We start from the raw sequence: 24,672 nt of genomic DNA, 5'->3' as shown, positions 1-24,672 counted from the left end.
TTCTGGAGCACAGGGGAAAAAAAGATTTAAAAAAAAAAGAAAAGTCATGGCCAAAACCTCATCGGTCATAGGATGAAAAAGTGAAGGGCTTCATCCTCATGGTAAGAATGAATCAGAAGCAAAACTAAATGTATATGGAGCACTTTACTTCATTTGAACCATCTAGAGACCCCTAAACACAGACATTGGATTAGAATAGTCCTTAACTAGTGGTGCACCGAGGCACTTGGCAGAAGTTCAACAGAAATTCTTTCTGAGGGAAGATATTCTGTTGTTTATCACATATTGTTTCTATAAATAACTTTTCAAATGCAATTTAAAAGCATATAGTGAATAACAAGCTTGCAAGAGAAAATAAAAAAGCACAAGAGAAGGGAACAGCAAAAAACAACAACAGAAACAGACCTATAAAGACTTCAGATATGGAATAATCAAGCATAGCTAATAAATGTCATTGCCATGTTAAAGACAAAAGAAAACCTTGAAACCCATAAAAACAAGTCATAGCGGTTTGGAACAGTTAAAAAGTCTATTACCTGGAAAAAATACACAAAATTTAAATGAAATGGTCATGTTTAATAATATATTGGACACAGCTAAAGAAAGAACTAATGAACTAAAAACTGGATGAAAATACTATCCAGAATGCGGCAAGTATAGAAAAAAATGTATCTATATGGGAGTGGGGGAGGGAGGGAGAGAGAGAAGGAGAGGGGAAATGGTAGAGGGAGAGAGAGAGGGAGAGGGAGAGAGAAAGAAAGGGAGAGGGAGATATAAGGTGAAAAACAGAGAATATGAAGAAAAGGTATAATGTAAGTTTAACGGTAATTTAAAAAGTAGAGAAGAGAAAATGGATCTGAGGAAGTATTTGACTAGAAACTACATAAGCAGTTTCGTTAAGACAGAATAGACTTCATGGTAGTTTGATAACTGAGCTATCCACCCTAACTACTATGCTTACGATCCCTGAAAAAGATATTACCTAACTAGCAGTTATAGGATCATAACCAGTAGTCATGATATATCAGTTATGAATAATAAGGTGACATTAGCATATATAAAGTAGAAACTTAAATAGATCAGCAAATCAACAAAGTCGACTCAGAAAGATTGATTAAAACAATTATTAAGTTTGATCCAACCCAACAGAAAAAATACATTCTGGTTCCTAGTCTTATATGGAGCCAAAAAGAGAACTTCAGTAAATTTCAGAAAGCAGAAATTGCATAAGGTGCATTCTTTAACTATAATTCACTATTAGAAACTAACCAAAAAAAAAACACAGCCAAACAAACAAAACCCATCTATTTAGAAATCTTAAAACACCTTTTAAAAATATCTCTTGGATCAAAGAGGGAAATCAAAATTAACAATAGAAAATACTTTGAAAAAAACAGAGCACTCTAGGGTAAAGTATCAAACTATGAAATGAATGTCAAGTTGTACTCAATAGGTAATTTATATTAAGTGTATGTACTAGAAATGAAGACTAAAAATAAAAAAAGATTCAAGAAGATAGAAGAAAAAGTAAAAAAAAAAAAAATTTAAAAGAGCAGAAATGAATAACACAAAAAAGTAGACAATATATTTCCAAAGGGAGATCATTCTGAAAAGAAAAAAGGTGACTAATATTTATTATGCAACCAAAATGTGCCACAGTTGTGTTGCTATACACTGTTATCCATGAGATGGATAATACACTAAAATCACTATATGTTAAATTTCTAATGACAGGCAAAATCGACTTATAAAGAAATATTTCAGAAAATAACTCAACATCAAAAAAGGTAGTTTTAAAATAATACTAATAATACTAATACATATTAGTATTTATTAGTACCCCCCCAAAATTGTATGGATTGACTCATTTATTTTTAAATCTTAAGTTCTTCAGGAATCAAATTGTACAAAAGTAAAAAATCTAGAAAGGTTAGTAACTAGAGATTTCTTAGCAGTAACTATCAAATAACTCACTAGCTACTACATGCAAACATGAGATGATGAAGGAACCAGTCTCCAAGGGCCTTTTACCTTAAAACTAGATAAGTTAAATAGAAAACAATGATATATTTGGGTACATTTTAATTGTTTTCAAGTGATCCAAAGAAAAAAGGGGAGAGGAAAAGGTAAATAATTCAAAGTGCTTTTTCCATAGACTATTCATCTATAAATTAATCCTACTTACATCATTAGACTTGCATTTTTCCTTGTGAGAATATATAGTCCATTCCAAAAGCATATTTACTGGTTTGGTCAAAAGCCCAGAGGTTTCACTTCCTGACCAAAAAATTTCAAGAAGCATTGCCTTTCCTGTTATTTTCAGATTCTGAGAATCTGACCAGTCATACAACCTAATTAAAATATAAACAAAAAGTGTACCTTTAAGCCAATTTGATCACGACAATTACTTGACATCTCTGTCAAAAAAAAATGCTAGCAATTTTTGAACATAGATCATAAAATATAAAGATTATAACAATTATAATAAAGGACAAAATATAAAAAATGGCCTCAGTTCAATAAGTCATTGACAATGTATATATACACAGTAATCTACCTGCAAGTTTTAGAGCAGGAGTAAAACTTATCATTGTAGGCTCAGTGTTTAAAATTGGTGTAGTTTTCTACTTAGCATTCAATTACTAAAGAATTTTTTTTAAATCCTAAAAAATGAAAACACTTTTATATCCATCCAAATTAACAGTGGAAGTGAACTGAGGAAATTTTTTTAAACGGGCATATAAACCTTCACTCCCACTGAGAGTATCTGAAAATATGTTTTAAAAACAAATCTACTTTAAAATATAAAACAAGGTGACTTTTTAGAAAAATATTTTTAATAATTGTAAAAAAAATGGTGCATAAAAACAACAGAAATTTAGAAAAGTGTTATTTTTGCAATTAAAACTTACTTTTGACTCAGATATTGTACTTCACTTTCAATTAAATTAAAGAAAAATTTGAGCAGCGTCAGGTGGAGCACCTTGGAGCCAATATTTTCTGAAATTTGATGACAAAAACTTTCATTGAAAAGGCAAGACCTGAAAAACATGAACCCAACAATCAATAACATACAAGCAATTCCGTAAGTAATCTGTGAACAAAATATTTCTCCTTCTAGAATATTGCTGGAATACTAGCCAGAATCCTTCTCTTTCTTACCCAAGATTACTTTCTTTTTCATTAGTTAGTAAACGAAGATTATTTAGGGCTACTTTTTTTAGAGTTTTAAAAATTCATTATTTTGTTTTCTTCCTGTCTTCTAGAGCAGTCCTCTCCAACGGAACTTTCTGTGATGATGTATATGTTCTACTAGACACTTGAAATGTGGCTTGTATACCCAAGGACCCAAATTTTTAATTACTTAGTCTGAATAAAATTTAAATATAAATAGATATGGCTAGTGGCTAGTGGGTCAGACAGCACACTTCTATAATATATTTTTAAAGAGAACAGAAGATTACTCAGAACTTTTAAGATTTATGAAGTAGTGTCTAGGTAACAATATTTATTACAATCTCCCACCTTTCTTATTGATTATATCAACAATGCACCGATAACTTTCTACCTCTGTCTCCACTTTCCCTGTCTTCTTTTTTAATACAACATTCTCAGGAGAGTCCTTAGTAGCTTTAAATTTAACAATTTATTTAATATTCAACCCGTCTATAAGATCCTTCATGCCCATATAGTTAATCAGTCTTTCTGAAAACTGTCAGATAGAGAACTTACGTTTCTCTATGTATTATGGAATATTTCAAATATATACAAAAGTAGAGAGACCAGTATCCTTAGCTCATTTATATTCCTACCACTTCGCCAAGCACCTCCCCAGCACCCAATTATTTTGAAATGAAATCTGGATATTTTTGTTTAAAAGTCTATTTTTAAGCTGCCCAAAATCTATTGCCTGTAGCATCAATAAATTCATCCATTTATTAAGCACTTATATTCCAGGCATTATATTAGATATTAAGGATGGAGATATTTAAGACTGAACATCTTCTGTAAGAGGAAAGTTTAAAGAAAGAAAAACAAGACTGAGCAACTATCCTTAATAAAGTCACAGGACTGATGTGAGCGACAAACTTAAAAGAAAGGGCAAGAGTAAGAAAGTGGCAGCAGAGTTGCATTTTAAGGGAAAACTATGGCTGAGCATGGTAGCCCATTTCTGTAATCCCAGCACTTTGGGAGGCCAAAGTAGGAGGACTGCTTGAGCCCAGGAATTTGAAACCAGCCTGGGCAACACAGGGAGACTTCACCTCTACAAAAAATTTAAAAATTAGTCAGGTAGGTCTGGTGCAGTAGCTCATGCCTGTAATCTCAGCACTCTGGGAAGCGGAGGCGGGTGGATCACCTGAGGTCAGGAGTTCAAGACCAGCCTGACCAACATGGTGAAACCCCATCTCTATTAAATACAAAAAAAAAAGAAAGTAGCAAGGCGTGGTGGTGTATGCCTGTAATCCCAGCTACTTGGGAGGCTGAGGCAGGAGAATAGTTTGATCCCAGGAGGCGGAGGTTGCAGTGAGCCAAGATTGCGCCACTGCACTCCAGCCTGGGCAACAGAGCGAAACTTCTTCTCAAAAAACAAACAAGCAAACTACAACCAAAACAACAACAAAAATATTAGTCAGGTATGGTGGGGGCCATCTGCAGTCCCAGGTACTCAGGAGGCTGAGGCAGGAGGATGGCCTGAACCCAGGAGTTCAAGACTGAAGTGAGCTATGATCCTGCCACTGCACTCTGTTCTTGGTGACAGTGAGATTCAAAAAGGAAAAGGAAAGGAAAGAAGAGAAAAGAAAAGGGAAAAAGGAAAGGAACAAAAGCGAAGAGAAGAGAAAAAGAAGAGAGAGGAGAGGGGAGGAGAGGAGTAGGGGCAGGGGAGAAGGGGGCAAGGCAGAGGGGAGGGGAGGGGAGGAAAGAGGAGAGGTGACAGGGGAGGGGAGGGAAGAGGAGAGGGGACGGGGGAGGGGAGGGAAGAGGAGAGGGGATGGGGGAGGGGAGGGAAGAGGAGAGGGGATGGGGGAGGAGAAGGGAGAGGAGAGAGAGGAGACAGGAGAGAGGGCAGAGGAGAGAAGAGAAGCAAAGTGAAGCAGTCAGGCATGGTGGCTCATGCCTTTCATCCTGGCACTTTGGGAGGCTGAGGTGGGCAGAAAGCTTGAGCTCAAGTGTTGGAGACCAGCCTGGGAAACATGGTAAGACCTCATTTCTACAAAAAATACAAAACCAGCCAGGCATGGAAGCACATGCCTATAGTCTCAGTTATTCAGGAGGCTGAGGCTGGGAGTTGCAGGCTGCAGTGAGTCGCGATTATGCCATTGCACTCCGGTCTGGACAACAGAGTGTCTTAAAAAAAAAAAAAAAAAACAAACTAGGAGATTTGGAAAACATAAGAGCAAAAGACAGGATACGGAGAATGATTGGACACACTCAGTAAAGTGGTGAAGATAAGAACTGAGACATATATAAGGGCTAACTCATGAAGGGTCTTACGTATTTCGCTAAGAAATTTGAACCATCTTCTATAGGTAGTTCAATGTATGTGAGTCAATGAAGGACTTTAACATGGGAAATGACAAGATCACTTTGGAAAGAGCATACTGTGGGAGTACTTTGCAAGAAAAAAGGAAAAAAGTAGACCCAAGATCAATAAAGCAGCTACTGCAATAGTTTACATAAGAAGCAATGGGAACTTTAAAATAAAGACAATTGACAGTGAAGAAAGGAATAGATTTGGAAATTATAAAGGATGTCAGCCACATAAACTCTATTTTCTCACATCATATACCTATGCTGGGCTCATACTGTTGGGCTTGTACTTTTGTGCTGGTATTGTGTTTACATCTCAGTCACTTTTAAAGTGCAGGAACTGTTATTTAAATCATCTTTTTAATCCCTAAAATGTAGTACAGTGTCTGGCTCTCCATAAGTACTCAAGAATTTGTTAAAAGAATGAATAAATACATGCGGGTTAACTGATTAGCTCACTATAAATATATCACAACCAAGATGGTATGTGAATCTTTATGACCTCAAAGAGCTAACCAGAGGTCTAGCCTTTGCATGGCTGGTCAGGTGTCCTTTCTCTACTATGAACCTCCTGAAACTGGACATTTAGATTAAGAAAAAAAAGATCTTCCCGGTCAGGCATGGTGGTCTACTCCTGTAATCCCGGCACTTTGGGAGGCCAAGTCAGGCAGATCACTTGAGGCCAGCAATTAGAGTCCAGTCTGACCAACACGGTAAAAGCCCATCTCTACTAAAAATAAAAAAAAACACAAAAATTAGCTGGACGTGGTGGCACATGCCTGTAATTCCAGCTACTTGGAAGGCTAAGGCATAAGAATTGCCTGAGCCTGGGAGGCAGAGGTTACAGTGAGCCAAGATCAGGCCACTGCACTCCAGTCTGGGCGACAGAGCAAGACTCTTGTCTCAGAAAAAGATAAGATCTTCCCAGAAGAATAAGGGCTATCAAATACAGTTATTTGAATAGCAAGGGGAAAACATTTTCTGTTAGGGAGAAAGAAGGTGAAACAGAATTTCTGGAGACAACAACATCTGAAAGACAGAGGAAGGTCTAGGCAGTGACAGCATGTGCAGAAGCATGAAAGAGATGACATTTTTAGGAAATATTAAGTTCTGTTTTAAAATTCAAATTTCTAGCTGAAAAAGAAATAACTGAAGCCCTAAAATAGATACTATAGTTACAAATGTCTATACTTTTGGTGACAAAAACTGATGATATGCATATTCCATAAATTAATTTTCTTCATTTAAAAAACAATACGCAAATTTATATTTTGTTAAAAATAATAATGATTTGGCTTTCTAGTGAGTCCATTTCATGCATTCACTTTTTATTTTTTTAGTAAACAGACTGAAAAACATGACCAATACAGACTTGCCTTTTCATAAGTTTTGCAATAAATACAATACATATTTGTATTTGCAAAATACACTACACACACTTTTCCAAAAGTAGAAAGATACTTCTTTCATCAGTATCTTAAAAAAATACTTAGCATAACAATTATTCAATGAAATGTAGCATCGTCAAATGTGAAATTCCTTACCTGATAAGGACTTCTACTAAAGACCATGCTCCTTTCATACAAGTTGGACACTGAAACAACTCTAAATAATATCTTGACATGGCTGGAGACTTCCAAGGAGGATGCAGGTGAAGAAGAGCTGACAATATATGAAAGTATCGACCAGAAAATGTATCTATGTTATCCTATTATTTAAAAATAAACAAACAAATAAAACACTATAGCTAAAAGTAGTTTCACTTGCTAATTCAGTCTAAAACCAAAACAGTAATTCTGGCCTAACTTTCTTTTTTGAGAAGGAGTCTGGCTCTGTCACCCAGGCTGGAGTGCAGTAGCACAATCTTGGATAACCGCAACCTCCGCCTCCCGGGTTCAAGCAATTCTCCTGCCTCCGTCTCCAGAGTAGCTGGGACTACAGGTGCCCACCACCATGCCGGGCTAATTTTTGTATTTTTAGTAGAGATGGGGTTTCACTATGTTAGCCAGACTAGTCTCGAACTCCTGACCTTGTGATCTGCCCGCCGCAGTCTCCCAAAGTGCTGGGATTACAGGTGTAAGCCACCATGCCTGGCCTAACCCTGGCCTAAGTTTCTTGCCAAATATATGTGTTTAGACAAATGAAAGCAGATAGAAGCATGATGTTTAGCTAATTAAAGAAAGCAACCAAGAGGTACACTCTATGTATAGCTGATACCTGAATAACAGGTTTTAACTGCACGGGTCTACTTACACATGAATTTTTTCCAATAAATGTAGCCTACCCTTCACATCCACAGGTTCCACATCTGCAACTAAATACAGTATTCCGTATGTGGGAGGCTTTGGCCTCTCAAAGTGCTGGGATTACAGGCACGAGCCACAGTGCCCGGCCTAGTAAGAAGTTTTAATTTCCTCACCTGTAAAATAAAGACAATTCCTGCCCTTGCTGCTAAATGAGATTATGCAGCTCAAAGAGGATGATATGTATGAATGCATCTTATTAGTTATTGTATTAATTATTTTCTATTGCCTTCAGTAGTGAAGGAAAAATTTTTCCCCAGTAGTAAGGGAAAATTTTACAATTACCTCTAAAAGAAAACCTTTAAAAATATAGTATTCACAGGATGTAAAACCTTCGTATGTGGAGGGCTGACTTTTCCTATAAGTGCAGGCTCTGAAGAACCAACTGCAGGACTTACGCGCAGATTTCAGTATCCACAAAGGTCCTGAAACCAATATCCTGTGATAGCAAGGGATGACTCTATCTATACACTGGGTAATCCCTTCTATTAACACTACCTTAGATGAAATATTCATTTTCCTTTTCACAATTATAATGAGATTTAAGAGGTCTCAAATGTTACCTGAAAGGAACTAAAGGTAAGAAACTATTCATGCAACATGCTTACTTATCACCAACATAACATACCTGAAAAAACTGATGCCTGTTATGTTATCAAATTAGCACCTTGGTGAAGGGCATGATTAGAAAGCTATCTTTGAATATTTGCTTCTATTGGTTTACACTGTTTGAATATGTTCCCAGCATGGGCAACACAGCAAGACTCCATCTCTACAAAAAATTTAAAAATTAGCCAAGCATGGTGGCACGCGCCTATAGTGCCAGCTACCTGGGAGACTGAAGCAGAGGGACTACTTGAGCCTAGGACGTTGAGGCCACAGTGAGCCATGATCACACCACTGCAGTCCAGCCTGGGCGACAGAGAGGGACCTTGTCTCTTTTTCTTTTTAAACAAAGAGTATGTTCATTATGTATACTATAAATAAAAATTATAATCGTCAATGTACTAATGGAGTAATTTACCAAATGTAATTCTAGATCACTGTAATCTGAGTTTTATATTTGATACTTTACTGCTGTGAGAAAAATTAGATAACCTTTTTCCCCAAAACAAAATTATCTTAGAAATCCTGAGAAAATAATTAGCTAAAGCACTAAGAGTAGTACCTAGTATATAGCTGGAAAACAGAAGAGTGGTAATAAATGGGTACTGCACTAGTAAAATGAAGAAAAAAAAACACTGAACAGAGAAACTGTAAACATACAAAAAATGAGAAAATGTTCACATTTTAACATTCTTTGAAAAAAAGATTATAAATCCTTAAGGCTGCTCTTACCTGTAGAACGTTCTCTAGAAGGGCATGAAGAATGCATACAGGAGGGATATAATGTGCCTGCAAAGTGGAAAGTTCCTCAATTGCTTCTTTAAAAAACTGTCCTTCTATGAGGCTTTCAATTAAATTTAATACACCTCTGGGAAATTCAGTATTTTTAACCTAAGAAAGGAAAGATTATATGATTCAGAGAAAAGAACGATAAAATTTTGCAATCAAATCTTGAATTAGTAAGAAGTTTTTTTATTTATTTATTTGAGACGGAGTCTCACTCTGTTACCCAGGCTGGAATGCAGTGGTGCGATCTCGGTTTACTGCAACCTCCGCCTCCCAGGTTCAAGTGATTCTCCTGCCTCAGCCTCCTGAATAGCTGGGCCTACAGATGCGTGCCACCATGCCCAGCTAGTTTTTGTGTTCTTAGTAGAGACGGGGTTACACCATATTGGCCAGGCTGGTCTCGAACTCCTGACCTCAGGTGATCCGTTTGCCTCGGCCTCCCTAAGTGCTGGGATTACAGGCGTAAGCCACCGCGCCCGGCCTAGTAACAAATTTTAATTTCCTCATCTGTGAAATGAATATAATTCCTGGCCTTGCTGCTGGATGAGATTATGTAGTGCAAAGAGGATGATATGTATGAATGTGTTTTATTACTTGTTATATTAATTATTTTCTGTTGCCTTCAGTAGTAAGGGAAAATATTGCCTCTAAAATAAAACCTTTAATAGGAATTTGCAGAGTTTGGTTGATAAAAAAGAGAAAGAGCTACAACGACATAGTTCTTTAGTGAAAAATTATGTTTTGGTTTTCTTTTAAACTTAAAAATGAACCCTATTAAAATATCTTTTAAATGTTAAGATATCATCAAGCACAAGCAACATTTGCAAAAAGCGAAAACTGATTGGGAGAATCATAAAATCACTCTGAGGATGTGTATTTATATAACTCTAAGAGCTTCACAAAACACATTCCCGTTGGTCAAACTATTCTTAATAATAAAAGTAACTACTTTGAATAATTTGAGTCAAAAATACTCTAAAAGACTACATGGAATTAAAAAATCCAGTTTAGAAGAATAAATAAGGAAACAAGGGCCTCAAGCCCCATTCCCTCCCTAATTTAACAATGGACTGGATATATGTATTGTGGGTTTATTTTGTTCTGAAATGAAAGTATGTAAAATAAAGGTATCATGTTCTTTAAATAACAAAATAAATACACTTTTGTAAATATCATACCAAAAAATTTTAATCTAAAAGTAGTCATTATGAAAGTTATGAAACACGAGAACAGGAATGTATATTTCACCTGTCATAAGCACGAGGTGTGTTGCTAATATTTGTGATCATTTTTTACTATTATATGGAAAACTGGCGTTTTGACAGAATATTTTTATCATTTCTGATTAGAGAAACTGTATTTCTTTATTTGTGCATACAACACATTACTTCTAATTGTGCATACAACACATTACTTTTATTCAAAATAACTAACAGTAACAAAACACAAACTTCTTCTTTGCCGCCATCACCAATGCTGTTCCAAGTCCCTTACCTCTACATTGTACACTGGTTGTTTATCTATTCTAACGCAGTTGTATCTGACAGCCTACAAAAGAGCAACCATATAATTAATACAACATTTTAAGACTGAAAAATACATTTCAGCTTCCCCAAACCTTGGAAAAACGTATAAAACAGATCCAGGAACACATTAATAGCTATAATTAATACGATGCTCATATTTACTCAAACTAGCAACTTTTATTATTTTAGGGAACTCTCACAACTATGAACATTTCTCTATTTTCTCCTTCTAAATTACAATAATTAAGTCATATTCACTTTGAAGATCTGAAGAGGTTCATTGTCCTTAGTGTCGTAATTATTAGAAATATAAATGGGGAGAGCATTTTCTACAAGGGTACATAGGAGAAAAAAATGTCAGTTACGTTTGCTATACAACCATATGTCAAATCTTGTTTTAAAACACCTATAATTGCATATTTAAAAGATTATCCCGGAAAAATATCTGCAACAAATATAATAAAGAGATAATACTCTGAGGCTGGGCGCTGTGGCTCACAACCTGTAATCCCAGCACTTTGGAAGGCCAAGCTGGACAGATCACCTGAGGTCAGGAGTTTGAGACCAGCCCAGACAATATGGCAAAACCCCGTCTCTATTAAATACACAAAAATTAGCCAGGCATGGTGCAGGCGCCTGTATTCCCAGCTACTCTCAGGAGGTTAAGGCAGGAGAATTGATTGAATATGGAAAGCGCAGGTTTCAGTGAGCTGAGATTGTGCCACTGCACTCCAGCCTGGGCAACAGAGCAAGAACCTGTCTCAAAAAAAAAAAAAAAAAAAAACCCTGGAAGAAGGGGGCTTCAAAAAGGCTGACTTAGAGGTGCTTGGCACTCAACTCTTCCACAAAGGACTAAAACAGTGAGCAGATAATCACATATCGAATAGGCCATCTAAGAGAGAACATTACAATTCAAAAGTGACAGGGAATCTCTGAGGCAAGCAAACACAGAGAAGCAAAGCAGCTGGCTCAAATGGAACTGGCTGGGAGCCTGGAGAAACTACCCACTACGAATGGGAAAAACAAAAGAGAGGTCTACACAGATTCACATTCCCACCATGAATTCCTGCAATCCTAGCCGCAGGAGAGCCCCTTAGTCCTCACAGGCCCAGAGACTAGTTTAGAAAGCTGCCTAGAGTCCACTCAATGGCATTATTCCAAAGACAGAGTACACGCTGAGTACTACATAATCTGCTGGCACCCAAGAGGCTGCAGCACGGTGCCATTTCAAGAGCCCAGACACTACCAGACTACATCCTGCTCTGGGGCCCAACAGTCCTTGGATATCCACAAGCCAGGAGCCCCACTCATATTCTTGTCCACCCAGAGGGCTGAAGTGTCATGATGCCAGCTGAAGTCAACAATGCAACTAGGTGGCCAGCACTCTTACCTACACAGTGTCCTACATCCTGAGAAGTAGGAGGTGGAGTGCACCAGGGAGCCCACGCTGGGGACAAAAGGAACCAAAGAAGGAGCTCCTCAGATCCTGACAGCCACCTGTCTGGGGCCTCTGTCACTGGCAGAAACCCTGCCCCACAGAGTTTCTGTGTGTTTCAAATTCTGCCCAGCAGCAGCATCGTCATACACTTGCACGTGGCTTCAGGAGGCCTGAGGACTGGTCTACTGGGGGTTGTCCCAAGGCTTAAGGATAGATGCACTCTGCCTGCCACTGGTGCCCACAAGCACCATCTGGAAGCCTGAAGACAGGCCTACCCCACCCACCACCACTGTGTAAATGCACAATACGAGGACGTGGGGATCAGACCGCCTTGTGTGCTGCAGCCAGAGCCTACAGGAACTATTGGGGGGCCTGAGGAGAGGCCTACCCCACTCTGACTACTAGCAATGCCACCAGAGCCCAAGTGCACTGCCAGGGAGAATGGGTATCAACCCATCCCTGTCCAACACTCCTGGTGCCTGTGCACACCATCGAGAGGACTGGTAACAGGACTACCTGGCCCACCGCAACAGGCACTTGAGCACGCTGATATGATGCCTGTGAACAGACCTGCCTCACTCACCACAGCTGGCACCCACACCCATCATCAGGGGCCTAAGAACAGGTTAGCCCTGCATGCAGTCTCTGGCAATGCCACCTACACTTGTCATCCAGGAACATGGGGATCAACCCACCCATTCACCAACCAAGTACCCAAATACACCATCTGGGGGCCTAGGACAACCCACTCTGCCAACTGCCACTGCTGATGGGGCCCCAGCACATCATCTGAGAACCTGTGGATCGACCCATCACACCAGCTACCAGAAGCACCTATGCAAACAACTAGGGGGATCAAAGAATGAGCATGTCAAGCTGCCACTGCTGGTAACCACCCACATGTGCCACTTGGCCTGCTCGGCCTATTTCCACCACTGCTGGCACCCATGTTTGATACTTGGGGGCCCGAGGATTGGCCCACAACCAGTACTGCCATTGCCAACACCATGCACACCACCCAGAGACCTGAGGACCCACTCACCCCGCTACTGTCACTGCTGGCACCCAAGCAAGCCACCAGGAGGCACAGGGATTGGCCTACCCAGACCTGCGATGACTGGTGTCCATGTATATTGCCCAGGGACCCAAGAACCAGCATGCACAGCCTGCTGCCACCACCACTGCTGCCCAAGGACCACCCGCCTGTGTCCACATCCCCAGCAATGCTTCATTATAGCCTCCACTAACAAATGCAGCCTAAGCCACTGACAAACTCAAAGATAACACTGTGGATGACTACAGATGAAGAAATCATATGGAGACTACACCAATGTGCTCACATCTGGCAAAACTAAAGCACTCGATCCAAACTACACTATAGATACAACTATAGAAAAAAGTCTTTCCCTATGAAAACCAATTCACAAAATTTGAAGTGACTGTTACACCAGATACACAGATAGCAACATAACTACACAAGAAAGGTGAAAAAGCAAGAAAACATGGCACCTGTAAAGGAACACAGTAATTCTCCAGCAAAAGATTCCACCAAAAAGGAAACCAATAAAATTCCTGAAAAAAAATTAAAATGATGATATTAAAAAAAACTCAGTGAGATACAAAAGAACACAGATGAACAATACAAAGTAAGCAGGAAGATAATTCATGATCTCAATGAGAAATTCAACAAAGAGATAATCATAGAAAAGAACCAAATAGAAATCATGGAACTTAAGAATTCAATGAACGAAATAAAAAATATAACAGAGAACTTCAGCAATAGACTAGATAAAGCAAAAGAAACTATTTCTAAACATGAAGACAGGTCTTTTGAAATAACAGACAAAAAGAAAAAAGCCTAAATGACATATGGGAAACCATAAAGTAAAGAAATATTCCAATTTTGAGAGTTCCAGATGGAGAAGTGATGGGCAAAGGCATAGAAAACCTATTTTAAAAACAATAGCTGAAAATGTCCCAAGTGTTGTAAGAGCTATTTCCAAATAGATTCAATCCTCAAAGGTCTCCAAGGCACATTACAGTCAAACTATCAAGTCAAAGACAAAGAAAGAATCCTACAAACATCAAGAGAAAAAGCATAAAGTCACATATAAGGAAATCCCAATCAGGGTGACAACAGATTTCTCAGCAGAAGCCTTATAAGCCAGGAAAGAACAACATGACACGTTCATAGTATTGAAAGGAAAAAAACCAAAAACAACAACAACAACAAATCCAACTCAACAGGCAAGAATATTATACCCAGAAAACCTATCCTTCAAAAATAATGGAGAAATAAAGTCTTTCCCGGACAAGCAAAAACAGAGAATTCATTACTAACAGACCAACCACACAAGAAATGTTTAAACAAGTTCTACAATTGAAAGCAAACAGATGATATCCACCATCATGAAAACACAAGAAAGTATGAAACTCACCGCAAAGCAAAAATACAAATAAGGGCCAAATGTTACCAATACAAAAAAACCACCCAACTGCAATGATAAACAATAAAAGAAGAAATGAAAAAAGGACTTACAAAACACAAAACAATTAACAAAATAACAGGAGTAAGTCCTCACCCATAATAACCTTGAATGTAGATGGATTAAAATCTCCACATAGAAGATACAGACTGGCTGACTGGCTACATATATTAAAAAAGCAGTGTGTTGCCTATAAGAAACTCTCTCCACCTGTTAAAACACATAAAGACTGAAAGTGAAGAAGAACGGAAAAAGATATTCCACAAGAATGGAAACCAATGCGAGCAGGAGTAGCTATACTTACATCAGAAAAAGCTTTCTAAGTTAAAAACTGTAAAAAGAGATAAAGAAGGTCATTACATACTGATAAAAAGATCAATTCCACAAGAGGATATAACACTTCTAAATATCTATGCACCCAACTTGGAGCACCCAGATATATAAGGCAAATATTACTAGATCTAGAGGGAGACAGAGACTTCAACACAGTGACAGTTGGGGCTCTACTACCCCATTCTAAGCATTGGACAGATTATTGAAACAGAAAATCAAAAAACAAACATTGGATTTAAACTGCACTTTACAACAAATGAACCTAACAGACATTTAAAGAACATTTTATCTAACAGCTGTGGAATACACATTCTTCTCATTAGTATATGGGACATTCTTCAGGGTAGACATTAGGCCATAGAACAAGTCTCAAAAAATTTGAAAAGATTTGAAGTCATATCAAGTATCTTTCTCAGGCAACAATGGAATAAAACTAAAAATCAGTAAGAGAAACTTTGGAAACTGTACAAATACATGTAAATAAAATCACATGTTCCTAAATGACCATTGGGTCAATGAAGTAATTGAGAAGGAAATAAAACATTTCTTATAATAAATAAAAATGGAAACACAACATACCAAAACCTATAGAATACAGCAAAAGCAGTGCTAAAAGGGACATTTACAGAAAAAATGCCTGTATCTAAAAAGTAGAAAGATTTCAAATAATCAACCTAACAACGCACCTCAAGGAACAAGAACAGCAAGAACAAACCAAACCCCAAATTAGAGAAGGAAATAATAAAGATCTATTATTATTTAGAGTAATTATAAATTAACAAATATTTATTAAAGATATATAACGTAATAAATTTTAATAAATAAATAATAAAGAGTAGAATGAAACAAAATAGACTTAAAAATACAAAGGATCAATGAAACGTTAATTTTTTGAAAAGATAAACAAAATCAATAAGCCATTGGTAAGACTAACAAAGAAAAAAAAGAAAAAACCCCAAATAAATAAAATCAGAAGTGAAAAAGGACACATTACAATTGATATCAAAGAAACACAAAAGAATATTAGAGACCATTATGAACTATACACTAACAAATCAGAAAACTTAGGGGAAATAGATAAATTCCTGGACACATAAAACCTACCAAGATTGAATCAGGAAGAAACAGAAAACCTGAACAGACCAATGAGTAATGAGATTTAATCAGTAATAAAACTCTCCCAACAACAACAACAAAAAGCCCAGGACCAAACGACTTCATTGCTGAACTCAACCAAATGTACAAAGAACTATCAACAGAAATCTTCAAACTGTTTCAGAAAATTGAAGGGTAGGAAATTCTTCCTAACTTATTCTACAAGGACACCATTATCCTGATACCAAAACCAGACGAAGACACAACACAAAAAGAAAACTACAGGGCAATATCCCAGAGAAACGCAGATGCAAAAATCCTTAACAAAATACTAGCAAACGAAATCTAACAACACAGCAAAAAGACAATACACTATAATCAAGTGGTATTTATCCCAAGGATGCAAGGATGGTTCAATGTATACAAATAAGTAAATTAATAAAGACAAAATGAAGGACAAAAACTATTTGATCATTTCAATATATGCAAAAAAGCATTTAATAAAATTTCTTCAACATCCCTTCATGATGAACTCTCAACCAACTAGGCACAGAAGTACCTCAATATAACAAAGGTCATACCTGACAAACCCATAGCTACCTTCTGTGAAATGGGAAAAACATGAAAGCCATTCCCCTAAGAACTGAAACTAGAAAAGAATGCCTACTTTTGCCACTTTTATTCAACATAATAACTGAAAGTCATCCTCACCAGAGCAATCAGGCAAGGAAAAGAAAGAAAAGGCATCCAAATTGAAAAAGAAGTAAAATTGTCCCTCTCTGGAGACGAAATGATCTTATATGTAGAAAAACATGAAGACTTGAAAAAAAAAATCACTTAAAACTGATAAATGAATTCAGTAAAGCTGTGAGATAAAAAGTTAAAATTCAAAAATCAGTAGCGTTTCTATATGCCAATAATGAACTAGGTATAAGTCAATCACGAAAGCAATCCCATTTACAAGAGCTCTAAAAATTATACAATACCTAGGAATATATTTAACCAAGGAGGTGAAAGATCTCTATAAGGAAAAAACTACAAAACACTGATAAAAGAAATTGACATGGACATAAACAAATGGAAAGACATTCCATGTTCATGAGTTTGAAGAATTAATATGGTTAAAATAACCACACCGCTCAAAGTAATCTACAAATTTAATGCAATCCCTATCAAAATATCAATGACATTCTTCTGTGAAACAGGAAAAACAATCCTAAAATTTGTAAACAACCACAAAAGACCTTAAATACCCAAAGCAATGCTGAGCAAGAAGGACCCTAAATATCCAAAGCAATGCTGAGCTGGAGGCACACACTACCTGACTTCAAAGTACACCACAAAGCTACAGTAACCCAAACAGCCTGGTACTAGTATAAAAACAGACATCTAGACCAGTGAAGAACAGAGAATCCAAAAATAAATCCACATATTTAAAGCAAACTGATTTTGGACAAGGTGCCAAGAACATTCACAGGGGAAAGGACAGTCTTCAATAAATGATGCTGGGAAAATCGGATAATCATAAGCAGAATGAAAACTAGACTGTTATCTCTTCACCATATACAAAAATCAACTCAAAATGAATTAAAGACTTCCAGGTAAAACCTGAAACTATAAATGTACTAGAAGAAAACATAGGGGAAACACTTCAGAGCATTGGTCTAGGCAAAGATTTTACAGCCAAGACTTCAAACACATGACTTATCTGTGACATTATTGAGGTATAAATAGCACATAATTCAGCCTGTTTACTAAATGCCCAAATACATTACTGTATAATAGACTAGTAAACTAAGAAAATCATTTTAAGACATATTAAACATACTAATGAATCATGTGTATATATGTATATATTTTGAATACACTACAGGGCAGGATATTATAAAAAATTTTTCATGTGCCAAGTTTTACCTGAGCTCTATATATGTGCTTCCTTAAGGCATTTTTTATTTCAACAACATCCACATCTGTCTTGATAGCCATGGCTTTTGATTCTTTGGCATATTCAGCAAAAATAGAATTCTTCATTTCTTTCTACATACAGCAAAGTAAAATGACTTTAGAAAATGTACTAAAAACAGTGTCAACATAGATATCACAAAGGACAATATAAGAGGAAAACATTTATACCTTGTTAACAACAAAGATCCTCACAATCATATATCAAGATTACACAATGAAAGAAAAAGCTCAAAAAGCAAACATTTCAATTTGTAAAGAATTAACTGATATTTACATATGTACTTTCTTAAGGTACTTTTCACTTTATCCTGCTCCAAATCGTTCCTGGAACTACTTTTTTGTTGTTGCCATGGTCATACAAAACAAAATTCATTACTTATTTATCATTTTCCTGAAATTCTTCTGAATATATGCATATCTACATTACGTGGCATTTATTTATGTATTTAGGTATTTATTTTTGAGATGGGGTCTTACTCTTGTCACCCAGGCTGGAGTGCAGTGGTACAATCTTGGCTCACTGCAACCTCTGCCTCCGAGGCTCAAGTGATCCTCCCACCTCACCCTCCCAAGGACCTGGGACCACAGGCACCCACTACCATGCCAGCTAATTTTTTGTATTTTTGGTAGAGATGGGGTTTCACCATGTTGCCCAGTCTGCTCTCACACTCCAGAGCTCAAGTAATCTGCCCCGTTGGCCTCCCAGAGCGCTAGGATTACAGGTGTGAGCCACCACATCCAGCCCAGGGTATGGTTTAGATTGTTAAAAAAAAGTCATACTCTAGAGAAAATTTACCCAAGATGTATTCAATTTTAAAAACAAGATATCTCATTAAAAATGGTCTGTATTATACAAAAGAAAGAGCAAAACAAAAAATAAAATTTACATTGGAAAGTATTACCCAAATATACACACATGTAGTTTTAAAGATTTTTTCATTTTAAGAAACAGTCTTCTCCAGTTTCTTTTTCTTATTCATTACATTCAGGCAAAACAAAATTCACTGAATACCTTGATTATTAACTCAGATTTCTTTGTATATGCATGTACAAATACATTTACTGTGGACCAAAGTTAACTGGGATATTAACTGTGAATATTACATCAGACTGACTGAAGATTTTTTCTTAAAACATGTAGTATTACATATCTTGATTATATTAGAGAACAGCCAAAAAATAAAAAAGAAAGCTATAGCTTAGCTTACAAAGCTTTACCTGATCTCTATTATATATGTGCCTTCTTAAGGTACTTTTAATTTTTTCATGTTCAACGTCTTTCTTGCAATTGCTTTCTTTTTCTTTCTTGCGTTTTCTCCTCAAAGTATAACTCCTTTGAACATCTTCATCTTTTTTCTTAATTTCCTTCTACATGTATTTAGACCACAATTAAATCTCAACATCAATGACTTATGTTACAAAATCCAAATAAACTCACGAGTGACTTTCACACAAGTATACCACATTAAAAAATAAAGAAGTACAGCCGGGCACAGTGGCTCACGCCTGTAATCCCAGCACTTTGGGAAGCCAAGGCGGGCGGATCACCTGAGGTCGAGAGTTAGAGACCAGCCTGACCAACATGGAGAAACCCCATTTCTACTAAAAATACAAAATTAGCCAAGGGTGGTGGCATATGCCTGTAATCCCAGCTACTCGGAAGGCTGAGGCAGAATCACTTGAACCTGGAAGGTGCGGGTTGTGGTAAGCTGAGATTGCACCATTGCACTCCAGCCTGAGCAATTAGAGTGAAACTCCATCTCAAAAAAATAAAAATAAAGAAGTATGTACAACAGAATCTCATCCATTGATGGAGTAGGTGTACATTAGTAAAATATTTTGAAAAAAGTTGGACACTGCCCAGTACAGTTGAACACACACAGTCCTTATGACCCAGCAACTCCATTCCTAGGAATATACCAACTAAGCTAGAGAAATTACTAAACATGTATCCCAAGAGGTATACAAAATAATGTTCACATTATTCATAGCAGAATTGTTCATAATTGCAAAAACTTAACAATCAAACACATAAACCAATAAAAAGAAGCCCAAAGGCTTATCAACAGTAAAATGGATAAAAGATGTAATTGTGGCACAGTCAAACAGTAAAATTTTATATACACCAGCAAAAGAAGTCTATAATAACAAACTATAAAATGTTCATGAATAGACAAAGCTAAACCATATAGAGTTAGAGATACACACACAGCTGTTAAAATTATAATGAAAAATAAGAAAAGAATGAACACAAATTCTAAGACAAGGATTACTTCTAGGTAAGAGGAAGAAAGGGGATGTATTAGAAAATGATACAGCAGGTTGGGCGCAGTGGTTCACGCCTGTAATCCAAGCATTTTGGGAGGCCGAAGCACGCGGATTACAGGGTCAAGAGATCAAGACCATCCTGGCCAACATGGTGAAACCCCGTCTCTACTAAAAAAATTACAAAAATTAGCCAGGTGTGGGGGCGTGCACCTGTAGTCCCAGCTACGCGGGAGGCTGAGGCAGGAGAATTGCTTGAACCCATGAGGCAGAGGTTGCAGTGAGCTGAGATTGTGCCACCGCACTCCAGCATGGCGACAGAGCAAGACTCCATCTCAAAAAAAGAAAAAAGAAAATGATACAGCAGGTCTTAGAAAACTGATCATGCTCTATTTCTTAATCTAGCTATTGGATACAATAACTCATTTTTACACATTTTTTAAAAGCTGAAGAAAACTGTTCTATAAAAACTATATATATTAAAAATAAATAAATTATTTTTAATTTAGAAAGTTGTACCTGATTTTCATATGTATGACTTCCAAAGGTATTTCTCATTTTAACAAATTTCAAATCTTTACTGGAACCACTGAATTTTTCTTTTTTGTGATGTTCACTCAAAATAGAACCAACATTAACATCTTCATCATGATTTTGCATTTCTTTCTGCATGTTTGTAAAAGCAATTTAGTTAAGACTGTGGATTAAATATAGCCTTAACGCAATCAACACAAGTCACAAAAGAAAAACCCATCCAGGAAAGTAGGTTTTGTAAAATATACATACAAGGTTAAATATAGTAAAGAGCCCTCTGAATTATATAAAATAAAGCAGAACATAATTGTTTTCAGTTCATAAAGCTTTATAGTACACATATATGCTGCAGTTTACCTATGTGCTTAACTCAGATTAAGAAGTATTAAAAATCATGTTGTTTAATCATTATACCAAATAGCTATTTTTAAAAAAGGGTATTTCTACTTGAATTTTACATACATAATTTGAGTCCTAAAAAGAACTCAAGAAGACATATATACAGTCATGCACTGCTTAACAATGGGGATATGTTTTGAGAAGTACATCGTTAGGTGATTTCATCACTGTGCGAACATCAGAGTCTACCTACACAAACCTAGATAGTATAGTCTACTACACACCTAGTCTATATGGTATGGCCTATTGCTCTTAAGTTATAAATCTTTACGACATGTTACAGTATTAAATGCTATAAGCAATTGTAACACAATGCTGAGTATTAGTGTATCTAAACATAGAAAGAGTAAGTAAAAGTATGGTATTATAATCTTATGGGATCACTGTCATACATGGGGTCCGTTGTTGACCAAAACATCACTATGTGTACATGACTGTAGATGTATTTTAATAATTTCCATTTATCTTAAATGTCTATTTTATTTTTTGCCATGTTTATTCAAAACTAAATTTATTTTAATAACTCCATCATCATTTTACATTCCTCTCTATATGTAAAAATGCTATATACTGTGGTTTACAATGCATATTTCACAATAGGCACATCAACTCAAAAAAGTTTCTCATTAAAACATGCACATATAGTAAATTACAGGAAGTAGTCAGAAGTCACATAAATATCAATATACACTGGAAAAGTCAGAAAAAAATGCAAAAATATTTTAAGTTTGGAAAGTTTTAGCAAATCTTGCCATATCCAATTTCTTAAGGAACTACGCAATTTTAAAAGTTCCAAATTATTCCTAGAATTAGCTTTCAAAACTACTTGACAGATACGGTAAAAACAATTTATTTTGAATTTCTTCCTAGTTATACATAAAACTTTTAGTTTAGACTAATAATTATCAAGTTAATAATTTGATAAATTAACCAAATAGACTGCTTCATAAAACACAATATGAAACTGAACATAACTGAACATTAGCTCTTCTAGAGCAGAACTAATAATGTCCTTTCTGTGGTTGCTACTGCTTTTTGAAAAGTTGTACTTGACAGCCACCATATATGCTTTCTTGAGGTACTTTTCATTGCTCCAAGTTCAAAGTCCTTCCTGTTTTATTGTTTTACAAGTTAATCAAACTAGAATTCATTTGTGTATTTTTAAATTTTATTCTATATAAATACTTGAATTTACATGAATTATAAATATATATTGTGCTCTCAGGTAAGAAAAATGCTTTATAAGACACACATGTTACCTAAATATACAGTTTTTAAGTAATTACCATGTGTTGAGAACACACTATATATAAGGAACTCTGTTATTTCCAGACGCATACAAACATTACTTCATCAACAAGAGTTCCAAAGCAGAGACAAAGGACAATTTCCTAACATGTTCAAGTCATGGACTATCAACACATGGTTCAAATACCAGCCTTCTGATTCCAAAATCTGTTTTTTTCCACCATACTTTGCCTCTCAAACAATTCTGCAAGAAACATCAGCAATGTATGTTTTCCAACCTATAAAGTTTACCTGGGTTCTATACATGGTCTCTTTTAAGGCACCTTTCATTTCAAGAAATTCTGCATCTTTCCTGAAATCTTTGTTTTTTTCTTCATTACTATGTTCAGTCCAAACAGAATTGGTTTGGGAATCTTCATCATTCTGAATTTCTTTCTGTATGTATGTAAAAATGGTTTAGGCAATCATCTAAGTGTATTTTCAATACTACGTACATTTTATGGTATTCAGCCTTAACTATAATTACATAATACTTTGTTAGTCAAACAAGTAGGTAAAATGCACCCTCTTAAATCAAAGTATATTAAACACTGATAAAAATCTCTCAGGGAAAAAATTCTTAGAGCAAAGGTCCTGAATAATAAAGTGATTTCTGCATATCTCAAGAAAAGGTAATGCTCTGTTGATCTACTAACAAGTCATTTTTAGGAACAACCAAGAACAAAAATATTTTATCTAGTCCCTGTTCAAGCTAAAGTTACAATCTAGATTTTACAAATCATCAATTATAGATAGACTTTTTCTTGGATTATTTTTCAGTTTTTTACTGGTAAGACTTCTCACTTGCAAGTATACCCCACACAGAGAGGAAAAGGTTACACAATACTTTTCCTCGAACAGCAATGAACAACAATGATCTTAACATAGCTCTATCTCAAACAACTAAATTTCTCTTGTCAAGGAACCCAAACTGAATTCATAAATTAACTTCTAATAATTACTTTAAAATTTATTGCATATATACTTATACATATAATTCTGTAAGTTTAGTAATATAAACAGCTGGGAGTAAAAGTGAGTTCAAGACAGTTCCCAAAATGTACTTATGAGAAGCTGTTCAGGCTGGGCGCGGTGGCTCATGCCTGTAATCCCAGCACTTTGGGAGGCTGAGGCGGATGGATCACGAGGTCAGAAGACCAAGACCACCCTACCCAACATGGTGAAACCCTGTCTCTACTAAAAATAGAAAAATCAGCCGGCCGTGGTGGCGTGTGCCTGTAGTCCCAGCTACTAGGGAGGCTGAGGCAGGAGAATGGCTTGAACCCGGGAGGCGGAGGTTGCAATGAGCCAAGATCGTGCTTGAACCTGGGAGGTGCAGGCTGCAGTGAGCCGAGATCACACCACTGCACTCCAGCCTGGGTGACAGAGCGAGACTCCGTCTAAAAACAAAAAGAAAGGCTGTTTTCAGAGATTCACAATCTCTACCCAAAGAGACTGAAGAATCACAGTCTTCCTAGGGAACAATTATAAAAAACCAAAAATGTGTTAAGATCTATAACATGATCTTTAGTTCCCTCTCACTCACACTTGGCTTCCTATGTTAAAATGAGGGCTGTTCTTTTAGTAGGCTGCAATCCTGAAACCACAGAAAAATCCCTGAGAACAGCTGATTGAATTTCTTTTTCAGAAACTCAGAAAGGTGAAACTGAAAAGTAAGAAAATAAAGACTTTTCTCCCTTCCTATTCCTGGGACCAAAGATTGTATCAACAACAATTTCGGTTAAGGGCAACTTGCAGGTGGGGGGAAATGAGTTTCTGGCTTTAAATTTTACATGGTTGGCAATGGGAGGATAAATCCATAGGCTTAGGTCCTCAAAAAGTGCCCAGAATACAGGATGAATTAATCCCATATACATTCTCGTTACGGAGAATGCAAGGGAACATACCACTATCATCAGCAACGAGGCAAGAAATAAACTGTTTCTTAATCCTGAATATATTTACTTATGTGTCCATTTCAGATGCTACATATGAATCTGTAAATTAGGATGTATGACACTAGTACCCTATGTAAGTTTTTAAAAATCACAATCTGATACAGAAGGTATAACATTTGAAAGTTTTGAAATTAAATAATCTATTTTCTATATAGCTAAACA

At 36.4% G+C, this 24,672-nt stretch overlaps 1 protein-coding gene across 1 annotated transcript in view; it reads right to left on the bottom strand.

Moving 5' to 3' along the window:
* SLF1 (SMC5-SMC6 complex localization factor 1) overlaps positions 1 to 24,672 on the bottom strand; it is a 74,488-nt gene that overhangs the window by 21,840 nt on the left and 27,976 nt on the right. The window contains exons 6-14 of the mRNA XM_025387615.1: positions 22,805 to 22,948; positions 20,852 to 20,998; positions 19,286 to 19,435; positions 18,017 to 18,139; positions 10,719 to 10,772; positions 9,171 to 9,329; positions 7,074 to 7,237; positions 2,913 to 3,041; positions 2,186 to 2,351 (exon numbers count right to left, since the gene is read on the bottom strand). Coding sequence (XP_025243400.1) covers positions 2,186 to 2,351; positions 2,913 to 3,041; positions 7,074 to 7,237; positions 9,171 to 9,329; positions 10,719 to 10,772; positions 18,017 to 18,139; positions 19,286 to 19,435; positions 20,852 to 20,998; positions 22,805 to 22,948 — 1,236 coding nt within the window. The remainder of the gene's footprint in view (positions 1 to 2,185; positions 2,352 to 2,912; positions 3,042 to 7,073; positions 7,238 to 9,170; positions 9,330 to 10,718; positions 10,773 to 18,016; positions 18,140 to 19,285; positions 19,436 to 20,851; positions 20,999 to 22,804; positions 22,949 to 24,672) is intronic.

Source organism: Theropithecus gelada, chromosome 6 (genome assembly GCF_003255815.1).
Source record: "Theropithecus gelada isolate Dixy chromosome 6, Tgel_1.0, whole genome shotgun sequence".
Lineage (NCBI taxonomy): Eukaryota > Metazoa > Chordata > Mammalia > Primates > Cercopithecidae > Theropithecus > Theropithecus gelada.
Note: the sequence above shows the minus strand (reverse complement) of the source record. Positions and strands in the feature narration are given on the sequence as shown.